The following is a 17,230-nucleotide window of genomic DNA, read 5'->3' on the forward strand; positions in this document are numbered from 1 at the left end:
CAAGACCCTAGTTCCAAGTACGGTCACATTCACAGGTCCTGTGTTAGGACTTAGACATACCTTTTTGGGGAACACAGTTCATCCCACAGTAGTTGGGACTCGACTTGAATTGTAGCAAAATCGAGATGCTGTGATCATTCTGAAGCTTGAATGCTGTGTTTTATGAGGTACTAAAATATTTGGAATTGTAAAAGTGAATCCTAGGTTTCTCAAGCCATTTTAGGGCTATTTCTAGTAGACTTTGCATGTGTGTGTGTGTGTGTGTGTGTGTGTGTGTGTGTGTGTGTAAAATTTACAAATAAAAAGACTGGTTATTTGCTGGGATTTGTGGGATTCAGCTTAACGAGGATGTGGTCATCCTGGGGTGGATGTAAGAGGAAACAAAAGTAAACTAGCAGTTTCTTTTCTCTCTGTGTATTTTGCCTAAAAGTAACAATGCTGCTTTTTAATCAGTTTATATTAGAAAATGAAACATATATTTGGATAACTTTTTTTTAAAGCTCACTAATGCACTTGATCATTTTAGAAAATAAAGAATGCAGGGTCAGTGAATGAAATTCAGGGTCATTAAAATTCAGCCTTAGCTTCAAAGAGGGTTTTTGATAAGGCATACAGTGAACCTAGAGCAATGCCTGGCCTTGGTAAATGCCTAATATGTATTAGTTATTGTTAGTGAGCCTTTCTAAGAAAGTGAAGGAGGTTTGAGGTAGTCATGAAAGGAAGGAAAGTTCTTCCCACCTCTTATTTTTGATAGTCGGACGTCTGGTTGGTTAGCGTATTTACCCTTCCAGTCACTGGTTCAGTTTTGGTCATAAACGACTGAAAAATGTAGATTACAATTAGAATGAGAGCGTTTGTAATGCAGGACCATACGTACAATATTAGACACATGTTTAATTTCTGGGTTTGAGATTTGAAGGTAATGTTCTTTATTCTGTGATGCTTGTGAATGAATATTAAAAATCCAGACTATGTTAACTTTTTTCTTCATTCTCTTCTTTCATTTAAATAAAAATAGCCGTATTGGTCCAACAAGCCACAGAGCCATAATGTGGCAAAGCATCCTTTTTGAGAGGTGAATATTACGGAACGAAGATGGCTGACAGAGGCGGGAAGATTGTTCCAGGGCAGGTGTGTATTGAAGTGGAGTATGATTACGAATACAAAGTGAAGGACAGAAAGGTCGTGATAAAGCAAGGGGAGCGGTACATCCTGGTGAAGAAGACCAACGATGACTGGTGGCAGGTCAAGCTGGACGAGAACTCCAAAGCATTTTATGTGCCTGCCCAGTACGTGAGGGAGGTCGGCCGCAGAGCCCTGATGCCGCCTGTGAAACAGGCAGCGGGGCTGCCGAATCATTCTGTGAAAACGACGCAGAGCCTCCACCTTCACAGGTCAACAGAAAATGTGAACAAATTGCCCGAGCTTTCAAGTTTTGGAAAGCCATCGCCGCCTGTTCAAGGAACAGGTCTTATTCGTGATGCCAATCAGAATTTTGGACCCAGTTATATTCCAGGTCAGACTGCCAACCTCAGCCTGGACCTGACCCATAATCATGGAAAGTTCAACAGTGACTCACATTCTCCCAAAGTTTCTGGGCAGAATAGGACACGGTTATTTGGTCCCTTTCCTGGTCCGGAGTTCTTGGACGTAGAGAAAGCTGGCTTCTCCCAGGAACAGTCTTGTGATTCAGCAGGAGAAGGCTCGGAACGGATACGTCAGGATTCGGAGTCCGGTGATGAGCTTAGCAGCAGCTCCACTGAGCAGACGAGGGTAAGACTGAAAGTGGGTGATGGAGCACTTGTGCCACCTTCATAACCATTTAATTATAGGTGTTACTATTGTTTTTAATTTACTTTATTGAAGTATAGTTGATTTACAGTGTTGGGTTAGTTTCTGGTGTGCAGCAAAGTGAATCAGTCATATATATATATATACACACACACCTTCTTATATTCTTTTCCATTACGGTTTATTATAGATACTGACTGTAGGCTCCCAGTGCTATACAGTAGGACCTTGTTGTTTATCCATTCTTAATTATAGGTTTTATTTTAATTAAAATCTTTGTAAGACTTAGGAATTGTTTGTTTTGCCTTATGTTTTCAGAGTACGTGGGTTTATCCCAACTGAGAGAGACAGAGAATATGTGAAATAACTTGTGGGATGATGGAGCTTCACTTTAGGGTTTCTCTGATTCTTCTTGTTCCTTTATAGGACTAGAACTTCCAGAAGTGTGGACACTTTTCTTCCCCCTCTCTATTGATTACCCATTATGTGGAAAGGATTTACTTAGTTTATCCAGGGATGATATTTCTTTTACTGGAAAAAGTATGTTTTCTAGCTGCACTCATTTTGATTTGTTTTCACTAAGTCTTCAGGCAATAATGGATATAAGAGGAAAAATGTCACAGGAATATTAACTACTAATACTAACTCTTGTTCTTTGAAACTTGTTTATTAACCTTGAATATTAAATATATATATATATATCAAGAGAGAGAATGCACACACCTTTATCTCTGTTCATGCACTTTTGTGTCTTAAGTGTCTTGCATTGAATATTAGCCTTGAAAAAATTTTGCATCTGTGGTTTGATATCCACCCCCCCCTTACCTAACTTTATTTTGAGATGACTTTGTGTCAGTTTGTCAAGTAAAGTGAACTAATTTTAAAAGCACATGCATGAAACTGAAACTTGAATGTGTTTAGAAAAGTTTAATTACTAGTGAATTTGATAAGTTTGGGCCTAAAGCTCTGTTGTAAGATTTATTCATCAAATTAAGTCAGTGAGGCTGCTCTTAAGGTGTGGTCTGATTGTAATGGAACTAGTATGTTCTTTTTCTTTTATAGGTTTTAATTTTTCCTGTGACATTTTGAATGGAGATAGGAAAAAGGGAAGGTTCTCTAGAAAAACTTCTGATGCTTCAGATCAAGGCAGTTACTGTCAGTTTATCATCATTCGTCTTAGTCTTTTCTTCAGTCCTTACGTGATACTTTGACGTAGAATATTTCTTTCATGTGTCCTGGAATTTTTCTGTGTGTGGCTCCTTGTGTATTAGTTGGACTTGGGGAAGACCTGTGTTTTCTCTTCCATGTGGCCATCACCACTGTTTCACACCTGAATTTACGCTTCATGTGTAGGTCCACTAGCAGCCCTGTGTTCTCTTCATTGTGCTCGTTTTAAATGCACTACGTGGAAGGTCGAGGCTCCTAACCTCTCCTGGACTGTTTGGAAATCCTGTTCTATTTCTCTAGCCAGACCTCGTCCTAGCTCTTCGTGGCAGCTGTTTCAAACCTTTTCCGTTTTATTCAGTTCTCTGGTTCACCTGCTTTTCCCTGCTATCTTAGCAGATAGTCTTGCCTCCTGTTTCACGGCAGAAGTGAAAACTGGGGTGGGAACTGCTTCTGCTTGGGGAGGATGTATGCACAGCAGTTAATCGAGCTGTCTTTAGATTTGAATCCGGGTCCATGTCACTTACCGGCTGAGTGATAATTGGGGCCAATTACTTAACTTCTGTGTGTCTCAGTTTCCTCCTCTTGACATGGGGATCACAAGTGGGTTCCTGTATACCTAGCACGCTTACAACTGTGCCTGGCACTTAAGCAAGTAGAGTAGGTATCTACTGCTGCTTAATAAATCACTCCCAGATCTCCTGGCTTAAAAGAGTAAACATTTATTATGTCACAGTTTCTGTGGGTCAGTCATTCAGAAGCAGCTTAGTTGGTGGTTTTAAAGGCTTAGGGTCTCTCACGGGGTTGGCGTCTTACGAAGGCTTGGCCGGGCCGGAGCAGCTGCCTCTAGGATGGTCACTCGCGTGGTGCTGTTTGGGCCTCTTTGCAGAAGCTTGAATGTTGTGACTAGCTTCCCCCGAGACACAGCCATCCAAGAGGGAACAGGGTGGACGCTGCGTTGTCCTTTACGCCCCGATGTTGGAAGTTGCACCCTGTCGTGTCTCAGCGATCACACAGCTCAGCCCTGCTCTGTGTGGAGGATACAGCGCAGAGTGTGAATATCCGGCTACGGGACATTGAGGGTCACCTCGGGGCGGGCTATCGCAGGACGCATTCAGCACACAGAGCTGCCATTACTGTTGTCGTCGTTTCTGTTACAGTTATTCCCGCCATGAAACCTACAGGTGCACCAGTGTCATGGGTGATCTCCCCCAGTACAGGCAGTGCAGGCGGGGCATCTTCTATCAACGAGCGGTCTCTTCATATTTGCTTTTCCCTCTTTCTCACAAACCTTTTGCTAAACATTGCGCAGCGTTGGGCTCATATGGCTTTAGACTCATTATTTACCAAGTTTTTTCCTTCAGGATGTACATTTGCTCATGTTTTCCTGTTTCAGTAAAGCTCTTCAGCAATACCTTCCCCTCCGAGTATCACCTTATCACTCTTTACTGGCAACTTCTGGAAAGAGTTGCACGTATTTGCTTCTTTGTGTTTGCTCACTTCCTGCTCATTCCTTAACCTGGTCTCATATGGCTTCACCACCCCACCTAAACAGCTTCTGCTAAAAGCTGCCCACGGTTTGTTTCATTGTTGATAAATGTACAGACAGTTAAAAAAAAGTTTTATACATAATCACGTCATGATTACAGTGAACAAGATTAATAATCAAAAGGCAACTTAAAATAATTTTTCATTGAGGCATAGCCTGTAATCACGTGTGTAAATTGTCCTGATCTTAAATGTGCGGCTTGATGGATTTGTGCTTAGGTACAGCCATGAGCCCCTTCCCACTCGGTATCTACACCCTCCCCGCCGTGTCTCTGCTAGGAGATTTTCATTCTTCTGACATGTTAGTACTGATCAGTCTCCTTTAATTAAACTTTCATTTTGAGATGATTGTAGCTTCGTAAGCAGTGGTAGGAAACCATAGTGAGGGGTCCCCTGGGCCCTCTGTCCATTTGCCTCCGTTGTAACGTCTTGCCAGACTGGACTGTAGTATCACAGTCAGGGTGTTGACGTTGGTACAGGCGAGGTGCTGGGCATTTCCATCAACACGGGGACCCCTTATGTTGCCCTCTGAATGGCCACACCCGCTCCCCTCCCACCCCCAACGCCGCTTAACCGCTCGCCACCACTAATCTGTTCTCCATTTTTATAATATTGTCATTTCAGGAATGTTATATAAATGGACTCACAGCCTATGTAACTTTCTGGGGTTGGCTTTTTAAAAAAAAATTTATTTATTTATTTATTTATTTGGCTGCGTCAGGTCTTTGTTACGGCACGCGGGATCTTTGTTGCAGTGTGCGGGCTCTTTGCGGCACGTGGGCTTCTCTCTAGTTGTGGCTCGCAAGCTCAGTAGTTGCGATGCATGGGCTCTCTAGTTGTGGCGCGTGGGCTCATTAGTTGTGGCGTGCGGGCTTAGTCGCCCTGCAGCATGTGGGATCTTAGTTCCCCAGCCAGGGATCGAACCTGCGTTGGAAGGTGGATTCTTAACCGCTGGACCACCAGGGAAGTCCCCGGGGTTGGCTTTTATCGTTCCACATAACTCTCTGGAGATTGATCTAGGGTGTTGCGTGTATCAGTGTTTGTTCTTTTTGTTGCTGACTAGTGTTCTATGGTACGGATGCACCGTACTTAAAAATAATTCACCCACTGAAGAATGTCTGAGTTTCCGGTTTTTGGCTATTGCAAACAAAGCCGCTACGCATAAACATTACTGCACAGGTCTCTGTGTGAACGTACCTTTTTTATTTCTGTGGCATAAATGCCCATGTGTATGATTGCTGTTTCACTTTTCAAGAAAATTAAACAGCAGTTACATGGCAGTTGCACGTTTAATTTTTCAAGAAACTGCCAAGCTGTTTTCCAGAGTGGCTGTACATTTGCATTTGTATCAGCAGTGCTTGTGGTCCAGGTTCTCTGCATGCTCACCAGCATTTGGTGTTGTCACTTTTTTATTTTAGCCATTCTGATAGGTGTGTAGTAATTGCTCCTGATTTTACTTTCCATTTCCCTAATGGCTAGTGATGTTGAACATCTTTTATGTGCTTATTTGCCATCAGTAGCTCCTTCTCATTGAAATGTCTCGTCAAGGCTTTTGCCCATTTTTAATTAGACTTTTGTACTGTTGAGTTTGGAGAGTTTCAAAATTATTTTATTTTATTTTTTTACTTTTTATTTTATTTTTTTAATCTTTATTGGAGTGTAATTGCTTTACAATGTTGTGTTAGTTTCTGCTGTACAACAAAACGAATCAGCTATATGTATACATATATCCCCATATCCCCTCCCTCTTGAGCCTCCCTCCCACCCCACCCTCCCTATCCCACCCCACTAGGTTGTCACAAAGCATCAAGCTGATGAGAGAGTCTTTTTTTAGTATAGTCTAGATACTAGTCTTTTGTCAGATATATAATTTGCAAATATTTTCTCCCAATGTCTTTTTGTCCTCTTAACAGTGTCTCTTGCAGAGCAAAAGTTTTTAATTTTGATAAAGTCCAATTTATTAATTTTCCCTTTTATGGATCAGGCTTTTGTGTCAAGTCTAAGAACTCACTATATCGCTCTATTAGTCAGGGTTCTCCAGGGAAACAAGCAGTAAGACGTGTGTGTGTGTGTGTTTGTGTGTATGGAGAGAGATTTATTTTAAGGAATTGGCTTATGTGGTTATACAAGTTGGCAAGTCCAACACCTGCAGGGTGGGATGGTAGGCCAGAGACCCAGGGGAGAGCCAGTGTTGAAGTTCAGATCTGAAGTTTGTCTGCTGGCAGAATTTATTCTTGCATGGGAGGTCAGTCTTCTGTTGTCTGTGGGCCTTCAACTGACTGGATGAGGCCACCCACTCTGTTGGGGGGGGGGCAACCTGATTTATTCAAAGTCCACCAGTTTAAATGTTAATTGCATCCAAAACACCCTCACAGAAACATCTGGAATAATGCTTCACCAAATATCTGGCCCAGCTGAGTTGACACACAAAATTAACCATCACAGTAGATTTAGATTCTAAATATTTCCCTCAAGTTGTTTTTTCCCCTAAAAGTTTATAGTTTTACATTTGAATCTGTGATCCATTTTGAGTTTAATTTTTGTATGAGGTTAAATCAAGGTTCATTTTTTTTGGCCTGTGGGTATCAGATTACTACAGTACTGTTTGTTGGAAAGCTATCTTTCCTCCAATAAATTGCTTTTACACTTTTGTCCAGAATCAGCTGGCCACACTTGTATGGGTCTGTTTCTGGGCCATCTCTTCTGTTTCACTCAGAGACATGTATGTCCCTCCTCTAATACCACACAGGCTTGATTACTCTAGCTATATAATAGTCTTGAAATTGAGTAGACTGATTCCTCCTACTTTCTTCTTTTTCCAAGATATTTTTGCTATTGTAGGCCGAAGAGGGGGAGAAGGTCTTTGCAGATATGATTAAGGTAAGGATTTTGAGATGAGGACATTATCCTGGACCCTACATGCAACCACAGATGTCCATAGAGAGGCAGAGAGGTACCACACAGAGGGAAGGTGTGAAGATGGAGCAGAGGGAGGTGTGAAGATGCCAGCTGGGATTCTAATAGGGATCATCTGTAGGTTGGTTTGGAGAGTAATGCCGTCTTAACAGTATTAACATTTCTTGCAGGCAGGTCTGGTAGTGCTGAATTCTCTCAGTTTTGTTTGTTCAGGAAAGTGCTTCACTTTGATGCATGATTTCTTTAGATACAGAGTTCTTGTTGGTGATTTTTTTCTTTCAACACTTGAAATATTTTACCCACTCTTTTCTTGTTTGCATGGTTTCCAGTGAGCAGTAACTCTTATTCTTGTTCTTAGTAGTTCAGTGTTTTTGCCTCTGGCTTCTTTCAAGATTTTCTCTTCATCTTTGGTTTTCTGCAGTTTGTGTGCGTTTTTTTGTATTTTGGTATTTGTGTAAGTTTTTGGTGTTTATCCTGCTTTCAGTTTGGGAAATTTCTGTTGACGTACCTTCAAGCTCATTGATTCTTTTCCCAGCTGTGTCCAGTCTACTGATCATCACATCAAAGGCATTTTCTCTTTTCTGTTGCAGTGTTTTAATTTGTGGCATTTCTTTTTGATTCTGTCTTAGATTTTCCATCCCTCTGCTTGCATTACTCATTTGTTCTTGTATGGTGCCTACTTTTTCCTTTACAGCCCTTAAAATATTAATAATAGTTATTTTAAATTCCGCCTGATAATTCCAACATCTGTGCCATATCTGAGTTTGATGCTACCTTTATCTCTTTAGATGGTTTTTTTTCTTGCCTTTTGCCATGCTTCGTAGTTTTTGTTGAGAGCCAGACATGTTTTATTGGGTAATAGGAATGGAAGTAAATAGGCCTCTAGTGTGCAGTGTTATGTTCAACGGGCTAGAAATTGGACTGTGTTTAAGGTTTGATGTAGTTGTAGGTACCAGACAGAGGCTTTAACTTCTTCAAGTACCCATGTTTTTGGCCTTCTCCGAGAGTTCCTCATTAGTGCCTGGCCCCCCAGTACATCTCCCTGCTGCCTACCTGGCCGGGACGGGGGGCGGCGACAATGCCTCATTCCTTGGCCCACATGCCCTCCACCGACATGCTGGTAAGAGGATGGCCTCCTTGCCGCTCGGCGGTGGTGCAGGTTCTGAATCTCCCGTAAGCGCCCTCTGTGTGTATGTACGTAGGTGGGAGGGGTCTTGTGACTGTCTGGCGGTGACCGCCCTGGTTGCTGCCTCCGTCTTCGCTGACACCACCCTGGCGGGGGTCTTGGGGTGCCTGTTACAGCCCTGCTTGCCGCCGCTGGTGGTCTGTGGGTGGAATCGGTGGTTTGTCCTGTGGCATTTGGCTGGACTAGAGCGGTAATATCCAAAACCTTTCAGTCTTGCTGGTCTTCCCCTTTTCTGGTTCTTCTGCTAGATGTAGAGCAGGGATTTGTTGGGGCTTTTTTGGTCTGTGCCTGTTGGTGTTTCTGGGTTGCTGACTTCCCTCTTTTTTTTTTTTTTTAATATTTATTATATTTTGGCTGCGCCTGTTTTTAGTTGCGGTGTGCAGACTTCTTAGTTGTGGCGTGTGGACTTCTTAGTTGCGGCGTGCAGACTTCTTAGTTGCGGCCTGTGGACTCTTAGTTGCAGCATGCATGCGGGATCTACTTCCCCGACCAGGGATCGAACTTGGGCCTCCTGCATTGGGAGTGCAGAGTCTTACCCACTGGACCACCAGGGAAGTCCCTGACTTCCCTCTTCAAACCTGAGGTGTATGAAGCCACAAGTAAACCCAGGGAATTCACCAGCATGTTGTTCATTGGGTCGTGAGGTCACAGTTGGTTTACCTTCTCTCTGCCTTTCAGAGTCGTCTTCTCTTTGTTTTATATATTATGTTTTTATTTATACCTGGTGTGAGGAATAGGGTAAAGTACATTTCGTCCTTTTTCCCAGAACTGGAAGTGATTGGTAAGTTTTTAATGGTAGTTTTTAAGTACTCATTGTCTTGACCTCCTAACAGTCTTGGTTAGAGGATGGCCTCTTTGCCACTTGGCAGTGGTGAACGTTCTCTGGGGGATCCTCTCATCACAAGCTTCCATCATGCCCTGTCCTTTTCCTTTGCTGTACTCATCACACTTATGATTGTTTTCTTTCTTCTCACTAGTCAGTCTGTGGTCTCCAAGGCCGAGCTATCTACCGTGTCTTGTTCATCTCTGTCTGTCCGGTGCCTAGCATAGTACCCTGGTGCATAGCAGATGTGCTAAATGCTTCTGTAATGATGACCAGTGTTTAGCCACAAATACATGGAAGGGGAGGCCTAGGTTAATGTCCCATCAAAGATGCATGTTTCTGCTTGAAAAACAGCCATCCAGCAGTGCTATGACCTTTGACACAGCATAGGCTTTATGAAGAATGTTATTAGAGAGGTGAAGTTGGGGGTAGAAAACTGTAATGTGATAGAGAGATTCCAAAATTTGAGTAAAAAAAAAATCATAAAATTCAGTCTCCCCCACCCCCCCTTAAATTGGATACATCATATGCAGGGTCTTCAACAGAGCAAGTTTTTATGTCATTTCAAAGTTTATACTAATGGTTGATACGAAGATGAAACTGAAAAATCAGTGTTAGTTCCGAGCTCCAAACCCTAGAACAGCCTTAAAAATTATATGCTTTGCTCCTGATGCCCTATTTTTCTCTCATGACCTCATTAATATTCCTTTAATATGTGTGTCTTACCAGCCTTGAGTATCAAGTTTCCTGGTTCCCTGTAGTTAGAAAGTGAGGTCTAAAGCTGGAAAGTCAAGATGGTAGACCTTCGTCTGTGAGGCTGACAGGATGCCAGAAGAAGTGATGACTTCAGGAAGAAGGCCAAAATACTGTAAAGCTGAGAATCATGTTATTTTAAAAATATAATATGAATGTTTATGATGACTATGAATCTAGAAATGTTTATGTTCTATACTAGCTTTTTTATGTTGGCAGATATATTTATAGAAAGACTTTCTTCATTGACAGTGCTAAACTAATGTATTTCTGGCATTTGCAATCTAATATTAAATTCATCTGGAAAATTTTTTATATGGAACAATTCATCAGCATTTCTAGGTGTTGTACACGAGGTTCACAAAATCAATTCTGTAATTTGTTATAGATTGAAGCTTTGTTTCTAATTGAAAAATATTTAAATATTTGTTTTTAGTCTTTATTCCCATATTATGTGGACTGTTAATACAGATGGTTATTGTATTTAAAAATACAGATTTTAATTATACAATCATACATATATCTGTGTATTTACAAAGTAAGAATCGTACCGTATGTGCAGTTTCACCATACGGAGTATTTTCAAAATATCTATTATGCAAACAGAATATTTATTAAACAAAGAAGAATGCTGAGAGGTGTAATTTTTCAGGCTAATTGGATTTTCTGGTTAATTCAGGATTAGGTATAAAAGGTTTCAGTGTTTGTTAGAGATTTTCCTAAATCTGTTTCCACAAAGATGGTGCTGAATGTGAAAACAGACGTAAATTAGCTTTGTATAGCGGCAGCTAATAATGTCCCCTTTCGTCCAAATCCTGGCTCGCTGTTGGTAGACCTTTTTGTGAAGCCCTCCCCTGCCCTGCTGCTGGGACCCGTGGAGTCATTACGTAGCTTCCTTAAAATTCTCTGAAATGCTGCTTTGTCACCTGCTCAGACTCGGCACAACTTCCTGTTTAATTTCTTTGTTGCTTAGAGCAGCTCCCAAATTAGGAATTTTAGGAGATTTGGGTGCTGATAGCTTATACTATATAATGGCTTGAATAAGTTTTAGTGAATTTGTCTGAAAACCTGATCTTCAACATTTATATCATGATTTTCTTTGGTAAAGTATGGATGAAGTTCAGTGTCTTATTTCAAAGCGGTTGGAATTGTCTCTTGAGTACTGGTATTGTTTATTTTACTTTTTTTGTTGTTGTTGTTGTCTTTTGTGATTTGCTCTCAAAGTATGTCTCTCTCTTTTTTTTCAATAAATTTATTTATTTGTTTATATTTATTTTTGGCTGCATTGGGTCTTCGTTGCTGCACCCGGGCTTTCTTTAGTTACGTCGAGCGGGGGTTACTCTTCCTTGTGGTGCGCAGGCTTCTCACTGCGGTGGCTTCTCTTGTTGCAGAACACGGGCTCTAGGTGCACGGGCTTCAGTAGTTGTAGCACAGGGCTCAGTAGTTGTGGCACGTGGGCTCAGTAGGTGTGGCTCGCGGGCTCTAGAGCGCAGGCTCAGTAGTTGTGGCGCACAGGCTTAGTTGCTCTGCGGCATGTGGGATCTTCCTGGATCAGGGCTCAAACCCGTGTCCCCTGCATTAGCAGCCGGATTCTTAACCATTGTGCCACCAGGGAAACCTTATTTTACTTTTTAAATTTAGGGCAATGTGGTGTCTGAACTTGAGTTAGGACAGATGTGGCTTTTAAGATTTGGGATCTGCTGCTGTGTAGCTGTATGTCCGTGGGCAAGTCCCCTAATCTCTGAGCCTCAGTTTTCTTACCTCTAAAAATGAACTGAGAATTGTTGTTATATTCAATGAAATACTGTGTGTGGAACTCCTTGTGTATCTGGCACAAAGGGAAGCCCCAAGCATGATACTAGTTCTATTCTCTCCAAGTCTTATAGTTGCTGGCAGTCTTAGAGATTAGAATGCCCAGACACAGTATGTTTAAGGGTTTCACTGCTCTTTCAGAACCCTTAGTTTTCTAAAACTTGATGTTTTAAGTTAGTATATATACTAAACATCACTAAAATCTTTCTTAGACCTTGAATCATAGGAGATGAACATTTTCAGTGGTTCCTGGATTTTTAAACAATTTTCAAAATTATTTTTAAATGTTTTTATAAAGTAGAAAGCTGTACCTTTACTTATTTGAGTGCGAAGGTGAACTTTGTATTCCTTTTGATAATAATTATTAGTAGAATTGGTGGTATATTTTTTTGCACAGAAACTGGAGTGATTAATATCTCTACCTAATTTCAGAAAGGCGATCTCATGGGTGGCAGATCTACTTAATCAAAGCAACTGGCAGGTATATTTAGTGGCTTTGCTTTAGAAGGCTGGCCAGCTAAATTACTGTCGGATTCTGGGTTTTCTATATCCCCCTGCCCAGAATGCATAATCTAGTATTAACAGTACTTGACTCTTGAAAAATTAGTTAAACAGTTGACTGTTTTGAGACAACCAAGATAGGTGTATCTGGTGACTTAATCTTTAGAAAATAAAAGGGAAAAAGCTGGTAAACTGCAACTGACATTACATTTAAGTAACTAAAATAAATAATAAATAAAAGACTCAATATAAGAATAGATGTACATGAAATCGAACATATTTATAGTAAGCCCTTAATAATCTCTGCCTGTGTTGAACAGGAAATGTATTAATGTGAAATCTGCAGGTGGAATAATAAAATAGTTTTTCTCTCTCCCCTCGTTAATCTTTTTTTTATTCTTTAAACTTACCTTAGCAAGTAGTAATTGATTGGCATTTTAGTCCCATTCCAGTTCTTGGACTGTCCTTTGCTTGAGCATATAAAGTACTAAAGGGGTGGTGGGAAGTAAAGAAAAGGGTTCTGATGATCTGCAGAAGTGGTCATCATCGCCACATATGGAGAGTTGTTTGTATTAAGATTGAATCTTATTTCAGTAATATTTTAATTCGTGACATCCCTGGGAGTGACGAGATCTGCAGTGCTTTTTTGGGTGGTTTTGTTAGTTTGACTTTTTCCTATATAATCAGCTGTAAATAAAGACAGCCATATTTAGGCAAACTTATGAAGTTTTTCAACTACAGTGTCCTTTAGCTTTCCTTTCTTTGTATTTTCCTCCTCTGAATAGCATTTGGGGAACTCCATGTTCTATTTCTGCTTTCTAGGATCATCTTCTTGTCAAGTCTTTCTACTAAATCAAAACAGGAAAGAATAAAGTTTTTTTGATTTTATTTGATTGACTACATACATATTTATAAAGTCACAGGATTTATATGAAAAATGCAGTTTGATGAAAAATGCAATCAGAATTTGGTGAAAAATGCAAACTCCTCTCTCAAGAAATGCACATTTACATCAAATTTTGCTCTAATTTCAAGGTATCCAGAAACCCAGGTTCTTAAAGTGAAAGTTTTGGGCAAAGTAATTATGGAGTGAAAATTGATGAATCCTCTTTAAGGAAATTTAGGCATAAATGTCTTAATTAGATGGAAATTTGGGAGAGGAGCTAGATCTGCTTGAGATGACATTTGGGTCAAACCTGAAGGCAAATTTAATTGAGATCTCTTAGGATGACTGCTCTTACTCTCTTCGGCATGCCTTCTATTCTCCATGAGAAGAACACCTTGTTCCAACTGCTGGCGGTCTTTTCTCAGAAACTCTTGATATTAGAAAGTAAATGCTTTATCATCTATCATTAACTTCCTTCTGGAATAAAGAGACTGCTTTAATTTAGCATCGATCTGTTTATCGGCTCCTTCCTCTTTGGTTGGTTGTGACCTTTCCGAGGACCTAGTGAAAGCCGTGGACCATCTTTTGAAGAAAATGCCTGCGTGTATATTCATGCGTCTGGTACCACTGGTTCACAGTCCACAGGAAACTCTTTACGTCCACCTCCCTTTCACCTTTTTCCTGACCCTTTTCTCGCCTTTGCCTTTTCTGAGACAAGTTGGTCTCTTCTTTACCTTTCTTATGAACTTTACCTGTCCTTCTGCCTCATGATCCTAGATGCACTTGGCTTTATTTTACCCTTTTCCGCTTTAATTCCTGTCTGTTAGTCAGAACTTAGTGGTAGAAACCCAACTGTGCCTAGTTTAGGCAAAAGGGAGTTTACTGGCTCATGTAACCAAACTAGAGGAAGGGTTTATTCATGTAGGCATTAGGGGTGATTGGAACTAAGGCCTTCTCACTGTCAGGATTCCTTTTATCCTTTCTCTCTTACCTCTGATTCCCCTTCCATGACTCTGTCATTCTTCCAAACAGACTTCTTCCACATGGCTGTAGACAAGTTGCTGGCAAGTGCTAGGGTCACATCCTTAGTTTTTCTATTAGAGCATCTATTTTTCCTCCCTTAGTTCTAATTCAGAAAATCTTGGAGAAAGAATTGGCTTGGCTTGGGTTATGCTTATGCTTATGACCAGGGACATGGTTGGACCATACCCAAACTGCGTAGTTGGAATTTGAGGAGAAGCAGTTCCCCCTCAGAAGTGGCAGACGTGCTGTTCCCAGAATAAGGGAGAGGTGCCAGGCAGGCATATAATAGTTGTCGACCATGTCTTCTTCTTCTGAGGTCTTCCCAGTTCACACCCATTCTGTGCCAGGTCAGTTGTCAAGTGCCATGAAGGCCAGGGGAAGAGCTGGCCAGGACAGAGTTATCAGACTGATTCTAGCTCAGCGTAGGAAGAGCAAAGTAATATTCCCTTTGTGCATGTCCTACTCTCTTCAGATTGTAGTCTTTAAAGCCAAAGATTGTATCCTACCCATTTCTGCCAGCAAACTTCTGACAACAAATAATATAGTAAAGAATCTGTATAGTGAAGGCAATACTGATTTTAAAAAAAGCAACTTAATATGCTTAACATGATATGTCTACAGTTGATAAGAGGTGAACTTGTGATGGTTAATTTTAAGAGTCAGCTTGGCTGGACCATGGTGTCCAGATACTTGGTCAAACATTATTCTGGATGTTTCTGTGAAGGTGTTTTTTGGATGAGATTAACATGTAAATTGGTGGACTTTGAGTAAAGCATGTTGTCCTCCATTATGTGGGTTGGCCTCATCCAATCGGTTGAAGGCCTTAATAGAACAGAGAATAGAACCTCCCCTTGGTAAGAAGGAATTCTGCCACCAGACCACCCTTGAGCTCGAACTGCTATGTTTCCCTTGGTCTCCAGCCTGCCAGACTGCTCTGTAGATTTTGGACTTGCCAAGCCTTCACCCTTGCATGAGCCAATTCCTTAAAGTAAATCTTTTTCTATGTCTGTCTATCTGTCTGTCTGTCTGTCTGCCTGTCTATACACATCTTCCTGTATCTGTTTCTCTGGAGAGCCCTAATATACAGGTTACAGCCGCTGACTGCGCCACGCTTTTATCATCACAGTCAGATCCAGAAGAAAGACCTGAAGTGCGTACGCGAAATCCTTTGCAGGGACAGCTCGAGCGCCTTAGCGTAATCAGGTCCTGTGCTCGTCTCCGGACCACTTCCTCTGGTAGGCGGGCTGAGCACTCGGATGCGTCAGCACTGTCTTGTTGCCAGCCCGTCACAAAGAAGGCGTGAGGTGCGCAGGGCAGTGTGATTGGCCGTACCATCAGAACCACATCCTTCGGGGGAGGGCAGATACCCGAAGAAAGGCCGGCGGTGGTGCTCGTACCTGAAAAGAGGGCCTGCTAGGCGGTCAAAGCAATGCATGTTCACATGGCACAAGTATTTGCTACACGTTGGAATATATCTATCTTTTGGAATATGGAATGAGTGTATTCTTTATGTTTTAGAATTCTTGGATACTGTGTGACATCAATTGCATATAAATTTCTTCACTTCTGTAGACCAGTTCTGATGGACTTTAATGCATGAATTTTCCAGTTTGTGATTTTAAGTCTTAGACATGTTTAAAGATTAAAGTCACAGTGTCAGTTGACTTGAGATACTGGAAATTTCTCTCTGTCTCTTTAGATGTATGTATGCATGCATGTATGTATGTGCGTTTGTATGTGCGTGTATGTGTGTATGAGTGTATGTATGTGCACACATGTGTGTACATATGTATGCGTGTATGAATGAGTATGTATGTGCACACATGTGTGTACATATGTATGCGTGTATGTATGTGTGTATGTGGGTATGTGTATGTATGTGTGTATGTGCGTATGCATGTGTGTGTATGTGTGGGTATGTATGTATACACACATACATAATTTTAGTATGATTGTAGTAGAGTAGCAGTAGAAAAAGATGGTTGGAAAGATGACATAATTTTAAGAGTCATTTAAAAATGTGTTCATTAAAAATGTTAAAATGTTCTGTGTTTTCACCCTGTTTTCTTAGTAGGAAAGAATTTGCTAATCTAGGTGACATATCAACAAAAACAACAGATGTGGAAACATTTTTGCATTTTTGTTGAGAAAAATCTCATCTGTATGCATAGAATATCTTTAGCAACTGCTTCAGTAAATGCCAGACAGATGGTTTAAACTCAGGATGACTCCTTGAACAATTTTATCACAACAATTATTTTGAAGCGTGTTATAACAACACTCGAGCTCACATTTCTGGAGAATCATGAATGTAACTTGGTACATTAAAGGGAGAGGGAAAGGGCTAGGCTTCTAAACCAGAGAAATTTGTGTCTCAGAGCCTTTCTACAAGATGCTTGACTTCTGAAGCCCTCTTTCTGTAACCTATGGTTGAATACTACCTGTCTGTTTTTCTGTCTCATAGAGAGGAATTCAGTAACTTAAAAGTGGTTGGAAGGTAGGTGAGTGACAACTTGGTTACAGAAGAGAAATAGAAAAATGAAGAACTAGAGGGGATTCATTAATATTAATATTACAGTGAGAGGCAGGATGACGGAAGGAACTAACCATGGTTAGTTGAGCACCTTTCCTGTGTCAGGCACTAGAATAGATGCTTCCGTGTGTGGCTGCCTCCCAGCTGCTTTGTAAGGCAGGTAGGGGTAACTTTCCTTTTACATTGAAGAAACTGGCGTATTCTCAGTTTATGAAGTCAGGGGAGTATTTATACCTTTAAAAATACTTAAAAATAATTATATCAAAATTCTGACCTTGTTTGATTTTTTTTTAA

The 17,230-nt window shown here is 40.9% G+C and overlaps 1 protein-coding gene across 11 annotated transcripts in view; it reads left to right on the top strand.

Moving 5' to 3' along the window:
* The window catches only part of ARHGAP12 (Rho GTPase activating protein 12), a 111,584-nt gene that overhangs the window by 18,073 nt on the left and 76,281 nt on the right, over positions 1–17,230 (top strand). For all 11 annotated transcript variants that reach the window (XM_082385390.1, XM_082385394.1, XM_082385395.1 and 8 more), the window contains exon 3: positions 1,019–1,773. In XM_082385390.1, coding sequence (XP_082241516.1) covers positions 1,096–1,773 — 678 coding nt within the window. In that variant the 5' untranslated portion in view covers positions 1,019–1,095. The remainder of the gene's footprint in view (positions 1–1,018; positions 1,774–17,230) is intronic.

This window comes from Balaenoptera borealis (genome assembly GCF_965194805.1).
Source record: "Balaenoptera borealis genome assembly, chromosome: 3".
Lineage (NCBI taxonomy): Eukaryota > Metazoa > Chordata > Mammalia > Artiodactyla > Balaenopteridae > Balaenoptera > Balaenoptera borealis.